This window comes from Lepidothrix coronata, unplaced genomic scaffold, assembly GCF_001604755.1.
Source record: "Lepidothrix coronata isolate B3197 unplaced genomic scaffold, Lepidothrix_coronata-1.0 Scaffold268, whole genome shotgun sequence".
NCBI lineage: Eukaryota > Metazoa > Chordata > Aves > Passeriformes > Pipridae > Lepidothrix > Lepidothrix coronata.
The window spans coordinates 170,795-186,935 of NW_016690448.1; the positions used below are offsets into that span (position 1 = coordinate 170,795).

Consider the following 16,141-nt stretch of genomic DNA (forward strand, 5'->3'; position numbering starts at 1 on the left):
GCTCACACTGCTCAGACTGCTCACACTGCTCACTGTGCTCACACAGCTCAGACTGCTCACACTGCTCACTGTGCTCACACAGTGCTCTGCAGCAGCCACGCGAGCGCTCGGCGCCGGCGGTGGCGGCGGGATCTGTCCCTGGGGCACTGGCGCTGGCACTGGCTGTGCCCGGTGCCGCCGCAGAGCCGCCGGGCTGCTCCCCCCGCAGCACATCGGAGGTGGTGGGGCTGCCGGTCCCTGCCGTGCCCTGATGGGAGTGGTGAACCCCGAGGAGGGGGGTGGTCCCTGGGGTGTGGGACTCTGGTGCCGCTGCTGCCCTGCCCCACCCCCCAAAAGGGGGGAACCCCGGGTGGGGGGACGTGGAGCGCCCATCGCCGTGGTGTCCGGCCATGGGCATGGCTCTGTAGGGTAGTGCATCCTGACTCCCCACTGCTCCCCCCACCAAACCCCCCGTGTTCCCCAGCCCTGCTGCTTGCTCTTGGGGTTGCTGCATCCCAAAACATCTCCCAGTGGGATTGAGGTGACGCTCGGGTGTGTCCCCTGCCCATCCCACAATCCTGGTGTGCCACGTCGGCGCGGCAGGGACCCAGCCCACTCCAGGATGTCCTGGCACAGCTGTTCCTGCCATGGCACCAGGAGCTGTCCCTTGCCTGCAGGGGTCCCTGAGCCAGGTCCTGCCCCTTTCCACACCCTTCTGGCTGGATCCTGCTTGGAAAGATCCTGCTGGGTGTTCATGTGTTGATGCCATGCGTGTGCCACTGGGTATTGGGGACCTTGGCAGGGGGAACAGTCCTTTTCCCCACCCTGTGGCCCCCAGCAGCACCTGGCCCCACCATCCTACCCAGGATGGGATGCTCCTGCTGGACTTTGATGGGATGGGCACATGTGGCATTGCTGACGTGGCATGGTGAGGTGCAGCCAAGGGGTTTGCCTCCCATGCTGGGGGTCTCCATGTGGGTGCTGGGGGTTCTCCACAGCCCCCCAGGAGCTGATTTCTCCCTGGATTCCTCCTGGATTTCTCCTGGATTGCTGCTGGATTCCTGCTGGATTACTTACAGATTACTCACCTAATTAAGTGGAACCTGAAGGTCTTGCCCTGCTTTGAGGCTGCAGCCCCCCCTGCCCCTCCTCCCTCTTCCATTAGGGATGCAAGTCCCGTCTAACCTGTTTCCTGGAGTCTGGGAACAAGTTGGTCCCAGGGCTGATTCATCACCGGGACATTCAATGGCCTCAGGGCTGGGATTTGGTGGCCTTGGGACTGGCTACATGTTGGGGGACCCCAGCCAGGACCCTCCATCCCACCCCTTGGGGATCTGAGTTCCCCCAGGGGAGATGGTGTCCCTACAAACCCTTGGGATGCAGTGGGAGGGTCTGGAGTGCTGGTGGAGCTGCCAGTGTGGCTGAGCCTGGGGACCCCCTTGGTGGCTGTAGCCCCCTCAGGCAGAGGGCTGGGTCTCCCCCTTGGATATTCTCCTGTTCCACAGTCTGATGCCCATTGGCTGTTGCCTCGGGCTGGCATAACCCCAGCCCTGGGGACTTCGTTGCCCTTCCTCCTCCTCCTCCTCCCCCTCCTTCTCCCTTGCCCCGTCAGTCAATATTGACTCAGGGCTGGGGCGTGCGTGTGGCTCTGGGCGCTTCCCTTCCCGGGTGGCACTGTCCCCTCTCCTGCTGCGACCCCCCTGGCACCCTGGGACATGAGTCACCTGAGGCAGGTCCTGCTCTACCAGCTGGACCAGGCTCACTGCTCTGCACTGGGAATAACCGGGAGCAGTGCAGAGCCTGCTCCCACATCCACCTGGACACGGTACCGGGCTGGCCTGGGTGCACCTGGGAGCAGGGGCTCTCCAAACATGTCACCTGGGGGGCACTCCCCAAAACCAACCTGCAAGGGTGTCCCTGGCTGAGTTCTTGGGTCAATGGAGGGGCTGGAGATGGGCTCTGTGGGGCAGGGTGGGTCTCTGGGATTGAGGATAAGCACTGTGGAGTTAGGGTTGAGTTCCATGGGGCAGGGATGGGTCTCTGGGGTTGAGGCTTGGGGACAGGCTCCATGTCCGTATCCCACTCAAGGGGCCACATGGGGATGTTCCCCATTGCTGGTTGTTGCTGTGCCCCTTCCCAGGTTGGTCAGCGAGTGCTAGGGTGGCAGCTCCACCCCTAAATCCTGAACCCCAGGGCCTGGGGGGCAGGAGGGGTTGGTGCCATCGCTGGGGATAACCAGGAGCCGGTGGCATCCCCAGGGACAGCCTCTGGCTGCTCTGCCTGCCCCACGCTCGGCTCCAGCGCCCTCGGCAGATGGCATCTCTGCTGCTCGCACCTTCTCCTTGTCTCCTCGCCTTCCCTGGATCTGGCTGCCATGGTTACGGAGCAGCTCCTGACCTCGGGTGGTGCTTCCCACTCTGCTCCCCCCACCTAGTGTGACCCATGCTGCCTCACAGCACCAGGCACAGCCCCACACACGGGCTCCCCCTGGCTCCCCCCTGCAGGGATGCAGCTCTGTGGGGAGCCCAGTGAGGAAGGGGATGGGGGGCAGGTGGGAAGGTGGCCCTCCAGAAGGGACCCCCAGACCCAGGGCTCAGTGCCACGCTGCCTCGAGGTGCTGCTGGCCCTGTGTGCCTGGGCTATGGGGTGCCTCTGGGTGGCAAACTGGGCCAGGCGGGGCAGAGCTGCTTGTTGGGGTCCAGCTCTTCTCGGAGGGGGGTTGCATTGGGTTTTTTTGGGAATCTAAGAGGAGACCCTGCCACCCGGGGGTCCCCACAGCCACCTTCCCACCCGGGGGTCCCCACAGCCACCCTCCTGCCCAGGGGCCCCCATGGGCACCCTTTCCCCCCAGGGCCCCCCTGGGAGGTGTCTCACAGCCCCTGCCTTGCAGTGCAGGATGGAGTGCCGGGACGTGCCGGCGGAGACGCTCTACGACGTGCTGCACGACATCGAGTACCGCAAGAAATGGGACACCAACGTCATCGAGACCTTCGACATCGGCAGGCTGACGGCCAACTCTGACGTGGGCTACTACGCCTGTGAGGAGGGGCTGGGGGTCCCTGGGGAGGGCTGAGCCCCAGGGCTGCCACCACAGCGCCCCTGGCTTTGGCACCTGGGGGATCTGTGGGGCCTGGCATGGCATGGATGAGCCCGGGTACAGGTCTGGGGGGATTTGGGGGGCAGGAGGGGACCCTGCACTAGGAGGGGGGTGTCTCACTTCTGGAGCCTGCGCTGTCCCCAGGGAGGTGTCCCAAGCCCCTGAAGAACCGGGACGTGGTCACGCTCCGCTCCTGGCTGCCCATGGGCTCCGACTACATCATCATGAACTACTCCGTCAAGCACCCTGTGAGTTTAGGGGGGCACCAGTGGTCCTGTGGGCTGGGCTGGGGCTGGGGCTCACTCAGAGCTTGCGGGCAGGTGGGTTGGAGGGGGTTGGGGGCTGCTTTGGGGGGTCATGACAGCCCTGCCTGTGACTGGTGCCTGCTGTACCTCACCTGCCCTGCCACTGACTCGAGTGCCCCCGTTGTGCCCCACCACAGAAATACCCCCCCCGCAAGGACATGGTGCGAGCGGTCTCCATCCAGACGGGATACCTGATCGAGGGCACGGGCGCCAAGAGCTGCACCATCACCTACCTGGCACAGGTGGACCCCAAAGGTAAGGGGGGGACCCCCCTCACTGTGCCCCAGGACTCAGTACCCCCCGGTCCTGCCCTGGTGTCCCTGGGGGGCAGCCTCGCAATGTGTGCCTGGGGGGGCTCAGTGGGGTCTTGGGGAATCTCATGGGGAGCTCAGTGGGGGCTCAGGATGGGCTCAGTGGGGGCTTAATAGAAGTTCAGTTTGGGCTCAGTGGGGGCTCACTGGGAGCTTGGGGAGGCTTAATGGGGGTTCAGGGTGGGGCTTGGGGGGGCTCAGGGTGGGCTTGGAGGAGCATCTCAGGTTGCAGTGGGAGCCAGACGCAGAGCGTGGAGCAATGCCAGGAGGAAGCGTTTTGGGCCTGTTTTTTTGAAATCTTTTATTCTGGGGGGTTTAAGAGGTGCCCAAGATGCCGAAATTGCTGGTTTTGCCCTCTGTGAGAGCAGAGAGCAGTTTGAGTTGGACCCTGTCCCCTGTCCCCTCTCCAGCTGTGTGTCCCCAGTGAGGGTGCCCGGGGGGTCCCGTATGTGCGAGGGTCCTGGCTTTCAGGCACCCGGGGGGTGCTGGGGGTCCCACTCCCAGCCTCCCCCCTCCCTTCTCTCCAGGTTCTTTACCAAAGTGGGTGGTGAACAAATCCTCCCAGTTCCTGGCCCCCAAGGTGAGTTGGTTGCACTGGGGGGGGGGGTGTCCAGTGTGGGGATGAGGTGTCCCTGTGCCCATCTCTCCCTTCCTCCCAGGCGATGAAGAAGATGTACAAGGCATGCCTCAAGTACCCTGAGTGGAAGCAGAAGCACGACCCCCACTTCAAGCCCTGGCTGTTCCCCGAGCAGAGCCGGCTCCCGGCCCTGGCGCTGTCCGAGCTCTCCCTGCAGCATGCGGATTCCCTGGAAAACATCGATGAGAGCTCCCTGGCCGAGAGCAAGGAGGACCGTGGCGAGGGCAGCGACGAGGACAGCCTGACCTGATCCCCCTGGAGGCTCCTGTCCTTGTCCCTCCAGTGAGGACAGCCTGACCCGGCCCCCCGGGGGCTCCTTTCCCCGTCCCCCCACTCCCAACACAGTCTGTGTCCCTGTCCCTGTCCCGCACGCCCGTGCACGTGCACCCCCACTCTGGGCTCGGGGGGACTCCCCACTGCTGAACCCCCGTCCGGGGACAGCGGGGACACACTGGGCCCCCCCAGGGTGGGAAGTTGGGGGTTGTCTGGTCACTTCAAAGCCCTCGAGGGACACCAGTGTTGTCCCCATAGGTGGCAAAGCCAAAGTGCCCTTCAGCTTTTGGGGGGGGCAGAGGAAAATGGGGGCCCTGTGCCTGCTTCCCAGCCCTGGGGACCCTCCCACTGCACTCCCCCTTGGCCCCCCATCCCTGCTCCCTATCTCTTTTATGGCCCAACAGAACTGCCTTCATCCCATGGGACCCCCACCCCTAGCAGACCCCCAGGGGCAGGGGAATGGGGGGCTTGGGGATCTGCCTGCACCCCTGGGCACACAGAGGGGTTTGGGGGTGCTCCTGGCACTTCCTGGCATGCTGGGGAGGAGGGGCTTTGGGGTTTTGGGGCATCTCCAAGCATGTAGAGGGGGCGCTTCTAGGCTGCCGGCACCTCCAGCATGTTGGAGGGGGCATTCGGGGTCTTACAGCACCTTCAGGAATGTGGGGGGATTGGGGAGCTCATGGCACCTCCAGATGTGCTGTGGGGAGTGCTCTGGGGGCTCCTGGGACCTCCGTGCATGTTGTGGGGCCCTGGGGGGCTCCTGGCACCTCCCTGCGTGTTGGGGGGTCTCGTGGGCTCTCAGCATCTTCAGGGTGGTTTGTTGGGGGCTTGGGGGTAAGCTGGCACCTCCAGGTGTGCTGGGTGTCTCTGGGGGCTCCCAGCATCTTCAGGCATGTTGGGAGGACGTGGGGGGGCTCCTGGCACCTCCAGATGTTCTGGGGGTCTGTGGAGGATCCTACTCCCCCCTCTTTCCAGGATGGGAACCCCAAGCTCGGTGCCTGAACTCTTCCTCCACTGGAATTCGAGGCCTTGACTGGGGGTTTGGGAGCTGGTCCTTGGCCATGCTCCTGGCCCCCCCTTTTTCTGAGGGTGCACAGGGAGGAGGGAGATTTTGTACCTTGTACTGGAGCTGATTATTTAGGAATAAAACAATTAAATCCGTCACGGGGGGAACTCGACCTCTGTCCTCTGGGAGCTGTCCCAGTCCCTGTAGTGGGCTCAGGCAGGGGGATCCCTGCTCATGGGGGATGCTGCTGGGACCCCGGGGGGTTGTGGGGACCCCTTGGGGGCTCTGGGTGGCGATGATGCCACCAGAGGGTGATGGAAAAACCCCTAAACCGAATTAGCACCGGGCACTAATTAGGGATGAGGCTGCAGACCCCTGTAGTGGGTCATCCCACAGCCCCAGGCAAACCAGTAACAGCAGTAGCAAACTGGGGCATAATCTCCCCCCAAAAGCACCTCTGGGAGAGGAGACATGGGATGCTGAGCTTTGGGAGGCACTGGGGGTACATCCTGGCTTCTCCAGGGGGACAGAGGGGTCTGGGAGTCTGTGAGATGTTGGGGTGCCCAGAGCACTGGGGTGGTCAGAGGGGATGATCCATCCCGAGGGACAGGCTAGCACTCCTAGGGGTCTGGGAGCCTGGGAGGTGTTGGGGTGCCTGGATCCCTGGAAGCACAGGTCAAAGGGGATGATCCACCCCAGGAACACCCCCAGAGAACTGTGGGCCCTGTGTGGAGCCCCGGGACCCCTGTGTCCTCCTGGGGTGCACCCGTAGGCAAAGCTACTGGTGCACCCCACTGCTTCCCCCTGGGTGTGCTGGGCGCCCCAACACCTCAGCAGACCCCAACCCCTCTCTGCACCCCGGTGAGGTCGTGCTGGATGGTGGGTTCTGGGGTCTAGTGTGTGCCATTCCCTGTGCCTCTGTGTCTCTGTCACCCGTGGGGCCAGGGTGGGCACCGGGTTGGGCACCAGGGACTCGCTTCCCATTTCTCCTGTTAATTTCCACCTGCTGTGCCTCCTCCCCTGCTTCCCCCCCCCCCCCCCCCGGCACCAATCCCAATTAAAAATAGCACCCAATTAAAAAGGGACCCAGCTGCCACCCCCCCGCCCGGCAGGGCGAGAATGGAGCCGAACTGGAGCCAGGACACAGCGCGGCAGCTCCAGAGCCACGGGGACACGTGGGGGGGCAGGTGAGGGGGTAAAGTCCCTCCTGGGGGGGGTTAGGTCTGCTGGCTCTGGGAGGTGCAGCTGGAGACCCAGAGCTGGGGGACCGGAGAGAGGAGATGGCTCCATAGGGAAGCAGAGGATGCTCCGGCACACGGCTGGTCCTGGGGGGTTCCAGCAGAGCCAGGGGCTCAGGTAGGATATGTGTGGGGTGACATGGATCTTGGGGCTGTGCTGGGGACTTCCTTGGGCTGCTGACATGGATGATCCCCCAAACTCTGCTGGGAAGGGCTGCAAGGCCTCAGCCCCTCCTGGATGAGCCTCGGGTGTTGGCACTGGCCCCTGGCATCTCAGTGTGACACCCCCTGACCTGGGCAAGGCCATGGCACCCTCATCCTCTGCCAAAGGCTTTGGGAGGACATCCCACCAGGACGGCTCTGATGGTAGGGGAAGTGGGATAGGGGAGCAGGTGGATGTGGTCTGGGAAGCAGGAAGGGAGAGGTGATGGTTCTGGGGAGCGGGATGAGAGAGGGGAGGTGTGGCGTGGATCTGAGGAGGGAGATGGGAGATCTGAGGGGGGATGCGATGGCTCGGGGGAGCAGGATGGGAGAGTGGGGGGGTGCGATGGACTGGGGGAGTGGGAATTTTGTGAACAGGGACTATGCAGGCAGCGAGGCACTTTTTGGGATACCTCCTGCCGGCGCCCGGGCTGAACCCCGCAGGGCACCGTCCCCTTATCGTGGGGCTGAGCCGTGGCCCCTCCTGCCTGCGGCCTCGCGTGGGCGAGGGGCCGAGGGGGGGCCTTTTCCCCCGGAGCAGGCAGCCAGCGTGTCCCGGTCCCCGAGCGCCGGGATGAAAGGACCATTGTCCGAGGCTGGGCGGCCGGGAGGGCTGGCCTTGGGCACCCCACGTCCCCCCCCGTGTCATCAAACCCTCCCACTCTTCTTCTTACCCCCCGTCGCGACCTTGGGAATTGGGTGGGGAGGGACACCCCCCCCACCAAACACACACGCACACACACAACCCATTTATTATTTTTTTTGGGAAAGTCCCAGCGGTTTTCCCCTCGAACCCTCTTTCCATGAGGCAGCCAAAGCTCCGTGCGGGAACAAGTCCGGGCTTGGCAGGGGGGGCCCTGGGTGCCCCCGCCCCGGGAAGCGCCCCGGCATCCTCCGGGAGCCGCCGCCGACACCGCACAGAGGTACCGGGTGCTCCAGGGGGGCTGGGGGGGCAACCCCAGCTCGGGGGGGGGAACCCCACCTCCCCAGCCGCGCTTTCTCTCCTGGGGGGTTTGTGCTTCTCTCCACGTGCTGCTGTAGGTCCTGGGTAGACGGTGCTGGGCGGGGGGGGGGGGGGCACTGGGAGGACTGGGAGCTGCTGGGAGGTGGGGGGAGTGTGCGTTGTTCCCCTGCTCGGCTGCGACAGCGCTGTGCCCCCCCCGGCTGGGGCACTCGAGCCCCCAGCACGTCCCAGATCAACCCCAGTACAACGCAGATCAACCCCCGTATGCCCCAGCTCACAACACGAGTACTCCTCAGCTCAATTCCAGTGTGCTCCAGCTGCCCCCCAGCAGACCCCAGTTCACCCCCAGCAGACTCCAGCTCACACCCAAGACACCCCAGCTCGATCCCAGTGCATCCCAGCCCAACCCCAGTACACTCCAGTTTAATGCCAGTATTTTCCAGTTCCCCCTCAGCAGACCCCAGCTCCCCCAAGCAGACTCCAGCTCAACCCCAGTACATCCCAGTTTAACCCCAGTACTCTCCAGCTCCCTCCAGCACCCTGCAGCTCCTTCCCAGAATATCCCAGTTCACCCCCAGCACACCCCAGCTCAATCTCAGCACATCTCAACTTCAGCCCAGTTTAACCCCAGTCCCCCCAGTTCAGTTCCACTGCATCCCAGCTCCCCTAGGCAGAGCCCAGCTCAAGCCCAGTGTAACCCAGCTCAGTCCCAGTCTCCAGGGGGCCAGGCACTGCCGACAGCCCTCATTCCCGGGAGGAGGGATGTGTTTGGGGACACTGGGGACATGGTGGTGATGCCGATGCCAGGGGTGAAGCTGGGAAAAGGGGACCCCGAGGGCCCGTCTGGCAGATTAGTTTTCCGTTGGAGACCTGGCACGTCCCAGTTCCCGGCCAAACAGCGGCAGCAGCTGTGGCTGTGCCGGGGCCCCGGGACCCCCACCAGCCGTGCCTGTGCCACACTGACCGCCACCAGCGGTGCCCAGACACCCGGTGATGCTGCTGGTGGGCTTGCCTTGCCTTCCTCCTCCTCTTCCTCGCTCATTCCCAGTCTGTCTGGCGAGGCCTGGAATGTTACCAGTGCTGCGCAGCTGGAACGGGGACGGCGGCGGCTCCGTCCCGCGTAACCTCGGGCTGGCTCCATGCGTCACCTTCGTGCTGCTGGGGCTGCTGGGACGCGGTTTGGGGTGCCCAGGGGGTGCACCTACATGGGGGGGTCCCTCGGTCCCGGGGAGTCCAGCACGGCTGCAGGGGCACGGCTGATTGGTGCTTGGGGAATTTTTGCAGATGGACCCCCCAAATCTACAAGGGATGGGGTGCTGGCTGTGTAGAAAGGCTTTTGCAAAGAGGGGGTGGGCGTGTGTGGTGGGGGGTCCCTGTCCCTCTGTCCCTGCTGCAGCATCTGTGTGACATGGCCTGGCTTGTCTGCATGCTCTGGTGCCCAGGGGTGGCCCTGGCACGGGGTGACCCTGCTGCTGGGAACGGGGCCTGAGCATGGGGTTGAGGTGCCCACTGCACCCTGAGGAGAATGAAGAGGAGGCAGGAGGGCAACAGGGCTGGAAAAGGGGCCCCCCATCCACACGAGACTTTCACTTCCCGCTTATGGGAAGGTGAAACAGGGACCCACACAGTGTCGGTGCTGGATGCTGGTGCCACGAAGGAGGGGTCGTGCGCCCAAGGGTGACCTGTCAGGGCACCCTCCACCTTCAGCTGGGCTGTTGGCACAGGCCCCCACAACATCACCAGAGCCCGGGACACGGGGGCTGCTGTGGGAGGGCTGTGCACGTGGGGTTTGGCTTCCCGACCTAGTTTGCTTCCAGAAAGTGTGTCAGGAGCTGAGCGCATCCCAGCGGGGCTCAGTGGGCAGTGACAGCATTGCCAGATGGATTTGCCCCTTTTCTGGCCGGATTTGCCCATTTCTGGCTGGATTTGTGAGGCAGGCAGCAATGCTCTGGGAGGGAACGCAGGGAGCTCAGGTGTCCTTGTTCGTGTGTGTCACAGCCCAGGGTGTGTTTCACTTTTCCAGGTTTTACTTCCAGGGGAGAAGGGGAATGCGGGTGGGACCTCGGGGAAATGAGGAACCCCCAGTTTTCCTGCCCCCTTGTCCCTGACTCCTCACCCCCCTCCTCATCCCCCACCTTCCACCTCTTTGCACTCCCCCCCAATCTCCAGGCACAGGCATCTCAGGGCGGTTCCCACGCTGGGGCGGACCCTGGTGCCCCTGGGCGCAGTTGGTGTGTGTGGGAGCACTCAGGCTGCTCCACATGAACCACCTGGAGATGGGAACACCTGACAGTGGGAGGAGGCTCTGGAGGAGCTCAGGAGCCACCCCTGGATTGTGGCTTTGCAAGCCTGAACTCGATCCCTGAACAGCTCCTTGGGAGGTTTGAGTGCAATTTGCATTTTTTGGGCTGAGAAGATCTTGAAAATTAAAAAGCTTCACCCTCGCAGGCGAAACAGTGGGCACTGCCACACAGATGGGCACCCACTGAGGTGGAGTGGGGAGGGGTTTGGGTGGGAGGGGGTCTGGGAGTGCTGAGTGCTGTCCCAGGACCCTTCTTCTGCTTTTGAGTGTTTGCTGCGTGCTGGGGATTGCGGTTGGGCAGTTTCAGGGTGAGGATGCAGTGCTTTCGATTCCCAGCCAAGCACGGCAGTGTCTGCGGTAGCGCCAGCGGGTCTGTGTCCTGGGTCCTGTGGGGACACGGGGGGACAGCGGGTTCATCCACCAGAACCAGCAGGGATGTTGGGGACATTGGCCCCATCCTGGCTGGCCACGGTCCCTGGCTAAGGATCTCTCCTTAATTTTGGCAGAAGAGGGTAAAAATCGCTGGGGTGTGAGGCTGGTTGCCCAATGCCGCTGGAGCGTGATGGCTGAGGAACCCCCTTCCCACTGGTGGCTGTCCCTGTTCCCACAGGTTCCTCCGCCACCCAGCTTTGTCCCCTTTGCCTACCGGGACACGGGTGGGTGACAGCTCAGTGCCCTCCCTGGGGATCCACAGGGGTCCTGGGGTGGTGGGGACACGGCAGCCACCCACCCGCTTGTCCCGTTCTGTCTGGTGGCCAGGGCTTGGCCAGCGCTGCTGCCCGGGTCGCCCCATCCTCGGTGCCTGGTCCCTGCTGCGCTGCTGGGGAGCCCTCACTTGGCGGGGACCACCCTGCCCAGTTCTTCCTTCCTCTCCGGCCAAAGGCCCTGCCCCATCCTGCTGTCACCTGGGGCTGTAACGGCCCCGGGGTCCGGCCTCCCTGTCCCCGTGGTGGCTGTGGTCAGCAGTGGCTGTGGTTGGTGCATTGCCGGGCTGAGTCCCTGCGGTTCTGCAGGGGCCCAGGGCGGGTATTGCACCACGTCCCGGCTCAGAACCCGCTCGGCTTTCCGGAAAGTTCCCATCGCTGAGGTGGCGTTTGAGGAAGTCCTGGTGTGGGAAGAGACTCCTCAGCAAACCTCTGCCGCGGCAGCCGGACCACAGGCACAGCGGCCACCTCCTCCTGCCGAGCCCAGGGACCATGTGCGGGTAATTAGCTCTCCTTGATTAACAAGCCCACGGGGCTGGGCAAGGGGAACGTGGGGTGCAGGCAGAGTTTGCCTTCACTGGAGGAGGAATTGCAATGGGAACTAGATCCATCGAGAGGGTGCTGGGCACCCGCCAGGCTCCTATGGTGGATTTTCCTGGCTCATGGCCACCATCCTGGGTGCCAGCGAAGGCACGGGCAGGGAAGATCTGTGGACAAACCTGGTGCTCGGGTGCTGTTGCTGGAGCCGCTCGGTGCAGCTGTGCCAACGAGTACTGATGGCCCTGGTCAAGCTGCCTGATCCCCAGTGCCTGGGTAGAGGTAACGTGGATCACCTGGGCCTGTGGTCACCCCTGCAGTGCTCGTGGCTTCAGTGGAGCCAGGGGAGGAGCGCGCTCGCCTGCTGTACACAGCTCGTTAATCTGAGGAGCCTGGCCCTCGTTAGTGCCCCACTTGTGGCATGGGAAGCCACCACCTTGAGAGCAGCACAGCAGTGGGATGTGGTGGGCATGTCCCCTGTAGCACAGGGGGCTCCTGCCTGTGCTGGGATCCTCAGCTCTGCTGGGGCAAGAGGTGAATCCCAAGCCCTCTGAGCTGAGGGCATCTGAGGTGGGCTGGGGCGGCTGGCAGTGCCCCCGAAAAAGCAGCCAGCACCAAAGTTTGGGGGCAGAGGGGCTCAGCGAGCCACTCAGTCCAGAGAGTGGAGACCAGCCTCAGGCACCCCCAGGTCCTTCATCCCCAGCACTGGGAAAGTGAGGGCTCTGTGGGTTTGAGATGGGGCTGAGGGGTCTGGCCCCAGTGTTTTTTGGCATCCTGGTTCATTCCCTGGAGTGCTGGTTCTACAGCGCCAGGGTGGTGGCAGCTCTCACCGTCCCCTTGTCGTGCCACTTGTCCAGCCTTTTAAGTCTCTTACAAAACAGCCCCTGTGGTTTTGCCTAATCCCAGGGAGGAATGTGGTGGGTCAGCACAGTTAGGATTTGGGCTCGGCAGGGGCCCTGGCCAGGGTGACTCCCTAATCCCCAGCAGCCGGCTGGGTTATGTCGTCTCCCTGGGTTGATTTTTCTTCTGGAATATCCTTGTCTCATTTAGGACAGAGATTAAATGATTAATGACCGGAGGAGGGAACCCAGTGAGGACCTGATGAATGATTTACTCGGTGAGGGCGAAGGGCGGGAGCGGGACGTCGAGCTGCCAGCCCAGCACACCAGGGACCCCGCGGGGCCCTTGCAGGAGCTTTGTCCCCATCCCTGGTGAGCAGCAAGGAGGGCCCTCGGCCACCACGGGTGGTGCTGAGACGGTGCTGGTGGTGAGCGCTGGTGCAGCCGCCCCTTCCTGATGGGTCTGTCCAACCCCTGCGTGGATGTGCTGGCACCCGTGCCAACAGGTGACACTGGTCAGTGTGACTCCTGGGCTCTGGCCAGGAGGGCACACGTGTGGCAGTGCCATGCTGCTGTCGCCGTGCTTCCCTCTGTTTCTCCACGGTGTTTTGCCTCAGCAGGCAGCGCCCGGCTGGGGTTGAGCCTGCCCGTGCTGGTGTCGCTGGAATCTGGTGACAGCAGAGTCACCCAGCACCGTCACTCGCCCATTTTCAATAATAGATGAGGGGTTTTTAGGTGTGGAGGTGGGAGAGGGAATTTTATTCTGATTCAGGGATTTTCGTGCTGTTGGCAGGGATTGCTGGGAGCAGTGGGAAAGTCCTGGATGCCGCTGGTTTCTCTGGTGCTGCCAGTGAGGAGCCCCACGGGTCAGCCAGCCCTGGGGTCCCTGTTGCTCCTTCCTTGGACACTTGGCCCTTGCACAGGACCTTCTGCAGCCCTAAGCAGAGCCAAACTGTGCCGGGAGGTGCCAGGGAAGTGGCACTGTGGCTGGATCCCAGCGGCACCGGGATGCCGGTGTCTGGAGGTGTGGGGGTCGCTGGCTGTGGGGACCCCACGGTGCCACAGGCTCGTCGGTGTCCGGTTAGTGCCGGATCAAGGATGAGCTTGGCTCGGCTGCACCCTTTGCACCAAAACCACAAGTGCTGCCGGGGGCTGGGACCTGCCTGAGTCACAGAAAATGTGACTCTGACGGCAAATCAGACCGGCCTATTTACGGCTCAGGAAATCCTCCAGCTCCTTCTTAGCAGGTCTAAAAAAGCCTCCAGCCAACCCAAAATAAGACAGTGCCGGGGTCACCGGCAGCGCTGCATGTGCCAGCACGGCTGGAGTCTGCCTCCCTCCTGGAATGGGCACTGCCGGGGCTGTGATGCTGGTGGGTGGGAAGGGCAGGGTATCCCACCCGCTGCTGGGTGGGATAACAGGGATCAGCCCCACTGGCAGCTACAGCATGGCATGAGGGCTCTGCCAGCAGGGCAGAGACCAAGCAAGCCCCTGTCTGGCTGGGGGGGCTTCATGGCCAGTGTGGGACCTTCCCACACACTGCTCTGTCCCCCAGCCCACATGTCACTCCCCAAGAGTGCTGGGGCCCTGTGGTGCCATCACCTGTGAGGCTCAGTGGGGATGGCCTCTATATTTTGACACCTAAATGGGGACTGTCCAACGTTCCCACAGCCCTGCAGCCCCACAGTTCAGGACTGGGTGATCCTTGGGGCACGGGGGAGTTGGAGACCCTAGGAAAACCAGGTGACTTCACTGGGAATGTTGGTTTTGGGACCCCTGGCTTCATCTGGAGCGTGTTTTGGGACTGACCCTGACCCTATTGTCTCCATCCCCAGGTCCTGATGCCATCCTGAGCCTTGCCAGGCACGGGAGATGCACTGAGTGGCACGGGGTCTCTGTGGCCAGTCCCCTGCCATGGAGGAGGAGGGATCTCTGCCGGTGGCCACCTGGCTGGCCGCCCTCCACCTTGACCAGTACGTGGAGAGCTTCCAGCAGAGCAACCTGTGGTCGGTGTGGGACTGCCGGGCGCTGACGGACGAGGGGCTCACCCGCCTCGGGGTGCTGCTGCCCGGCCACCGCCGCCGCATCCTCCTGGGGCTGCAGAAAGCCTTCGCCGAGGCCGCGCTGCCCGCCGGGACCCCCCCGGCCCCCGCCGGGAAACCCGTGCCCATGAAACGCCACATCTTCCGCCTGAGCACGGCCACAGCACCGGAGCAGCCGGAGCTCCGGGCCCTGCCCGTGCCCGGCGGGATGCCCGGTGGGACCCCACCACTGGAGCCGGAGCGGGCTGCGAGCTTCGCCCAGCTGCCCCCACCCATCCCGCCCAGGGTGGGCTGCCGCCCCCCCGTCAAATTCTCCCCGTTGCTATCGGGGGGCAGCCCCGAACCCCCCCCCGTGCCCCACAGCCACCTCCCTGCCCCGGAGGAGCCCTCGCCGCCAGCCCTCGTGGAGAAACCCGCTGCCGAAAGCAGGGCCAGACCCCCGCTGCCACCGCTGCCAGCCAAGAGACACCAACTGGAAGCCAAGGGCCAGTCCCTGAAGGGCCCCCCGCTGCCTGACCGCCCCCCCGTGCTGCCCCCCAGGGCCGTGTCCCAGAGGAGGTAAGGGGGTGGCAGGGGGGTGGGCCTGGGGGTGCCCCAAGGAGCGGGGTCCCTGTGGGGGGCTGCTGTGGTGTGGGTGGAACCCTCAGGTGGGAGCACATCATCGTGACGTGGGTGGTCTGGGCTACCCGTGCCCTCCCCACACCCCAGCACATCCCCCTGGGGGTACCCCTGACCCCGCCCAGCTCCAACCCGTCCTGTGGGGGTACCAACCTCCCTCCAACCCCAGCACATCCCCTGGGTGTACCCCTGCCCCAGACCCCACATTTCCTGGGGGTACCAGCACGGGGTGGGGGGGCTAAGATACTTATTTTGGCTGCAGCTGGATGTGGCCACCCTGATCACCCCAGTTACCCTGGTCACTCCAGCCTGGCTCGGGCTGGGGTTCAGTCCCCCCCCCAACAGTGCAGAGCCCCTGCCTTGCCCCTGCCTGCAGCGTAGGCAGTGCTGAGGCCTGAGCAACTCGTCACAGTGGTGGGTGCAAGGCAGTGAACTGCAGCACGGGGAAAGGTGGAGGGAGCAGGGGGCAACCTGCTGCTGGCTGCGGTGGCAGGATGACATGGGAGCAGGCTGGAGTTTGGGGGCAGCAGCGCTTGCAGCCCCCCCCTTGATGTCCCACCCCCACAGTGCACCCCCGAGTGCTGCGGACCCACAGGCAGGTGTGAAGTGGGGTCTGGGAGCGGAGTTTGGAGCGGGCAGAGGAGCCCCTGGGTGCCAGCAACCACCTGGGGCAGGGTGGGAGACTGTTAGCAAGGCTGTGTGGCCCCCCTGGGAGCTCCCACCCAACCTCCCCAGGACCCCTGGACCCCTCAGCAGTCCAAGGCACGTGTTGCTGGAGCTGGGGTGTCCAGCTGGTCCCCAAGGGGAGGCAGAGCCTGCACCTGGGGGTGAGGTGGGGTCAGTCCTGAGTGATGATGCTGGATGGGACCCCCTGTGTAATCAGGGTGAGAATGAGGGGGCTGGTGGCTGGACTGCCCCTCCCAGCTTCCCGTCCCTGTGCCTCTGTGGGCTTTTTGGGGTGAGGGAGATGGAGAGGTGACCCCCATACCTGTGCTTTGCCCCCTGCCTGGTGCTGATGCAGCAGGGAGCAGGCTGTGATGCTGAGCCGGGGAGAGGCCTCAGGCAGCTGATGTCAGGGGTCTGGCATC

General features: G+C 64.0%; 2 protein-coding genes across 10 annotated transcripts in view; both read left to right on the forward strand.

Moving 5' to 3' along the window:
- STARD10 (StAR related lipid transfer domain containing 10) overlaps positions 1 to 5,766 on the forward strand; it is a 7,862-nt gene extending 2,096 nt beyond the window's left edge. Inside the window, exons 2-6 of the mRNA XM_017836048.1 lie at positions 2,870 to 3,017; positions 3,221 to 3,324; positions 3,519 to 3,636; positions 4,220 to 4,272; positions 4,352 to 5,766. Of these exons, the coding sequence (XP_017691537.1) occupies positions 2,870 to 3,017; positions 3,221 to 3,324; positions 3,519 to 3,636; positions 4,220 to 4,272; positions 4,352 to 4,579 (651 nt within the window). The 3' untranslated portion in view covers positions 4,580 to 5,766. The remainder of the gene's footprint in view (positions 1 to 2,869; positions 3,018 to 3,220; positions 3,325 to 3,518; positions 3,637 to 4,219; positions 4,273 to 4,351) is intronic.
- A 1,012-nt stretch (positions 5,767 to 6,778) lies between these two features.
- Positions 6,779 to 16,141, forward strand: part of ARAP1 (ArfGAP with RhoGAP domain, ankyrin repeat and PH domain 1) — a 35,927-nt gene continuing 26,564 nt past the window's right edge. For 5 of the 9 annotated variants that reach the window (XM_017836030.1, XM_017836037.1, XM_017836038.1 and 2 more), the window contains exons 1-2: positions 6,883 to 6,964; positions 14,229 to 14,993. In XM_017836030.1, the coding sequence (XP_017691519.1) occupies positions 14,308 to 14,993 (686 nt within the window). In that variant the 5' untranslated portion in view covers positions 6,883 to 6,964; positions 14,229 to 14,307. Of the gene's footprint in view, positions 6,796 to 6,882; positions 6,965 to 7,726; positions 7,971 to 11,415; positions 11,518 to 12,667; positions 12,766 to 14,228; positions 14,994 to 16,141 lie in introns of those variants that run through there. The other 4 variants (XM_017836034.1, XM_017836033.1, XM_017836031.1 and 1 more) reach the window with 4 other exon arrangements.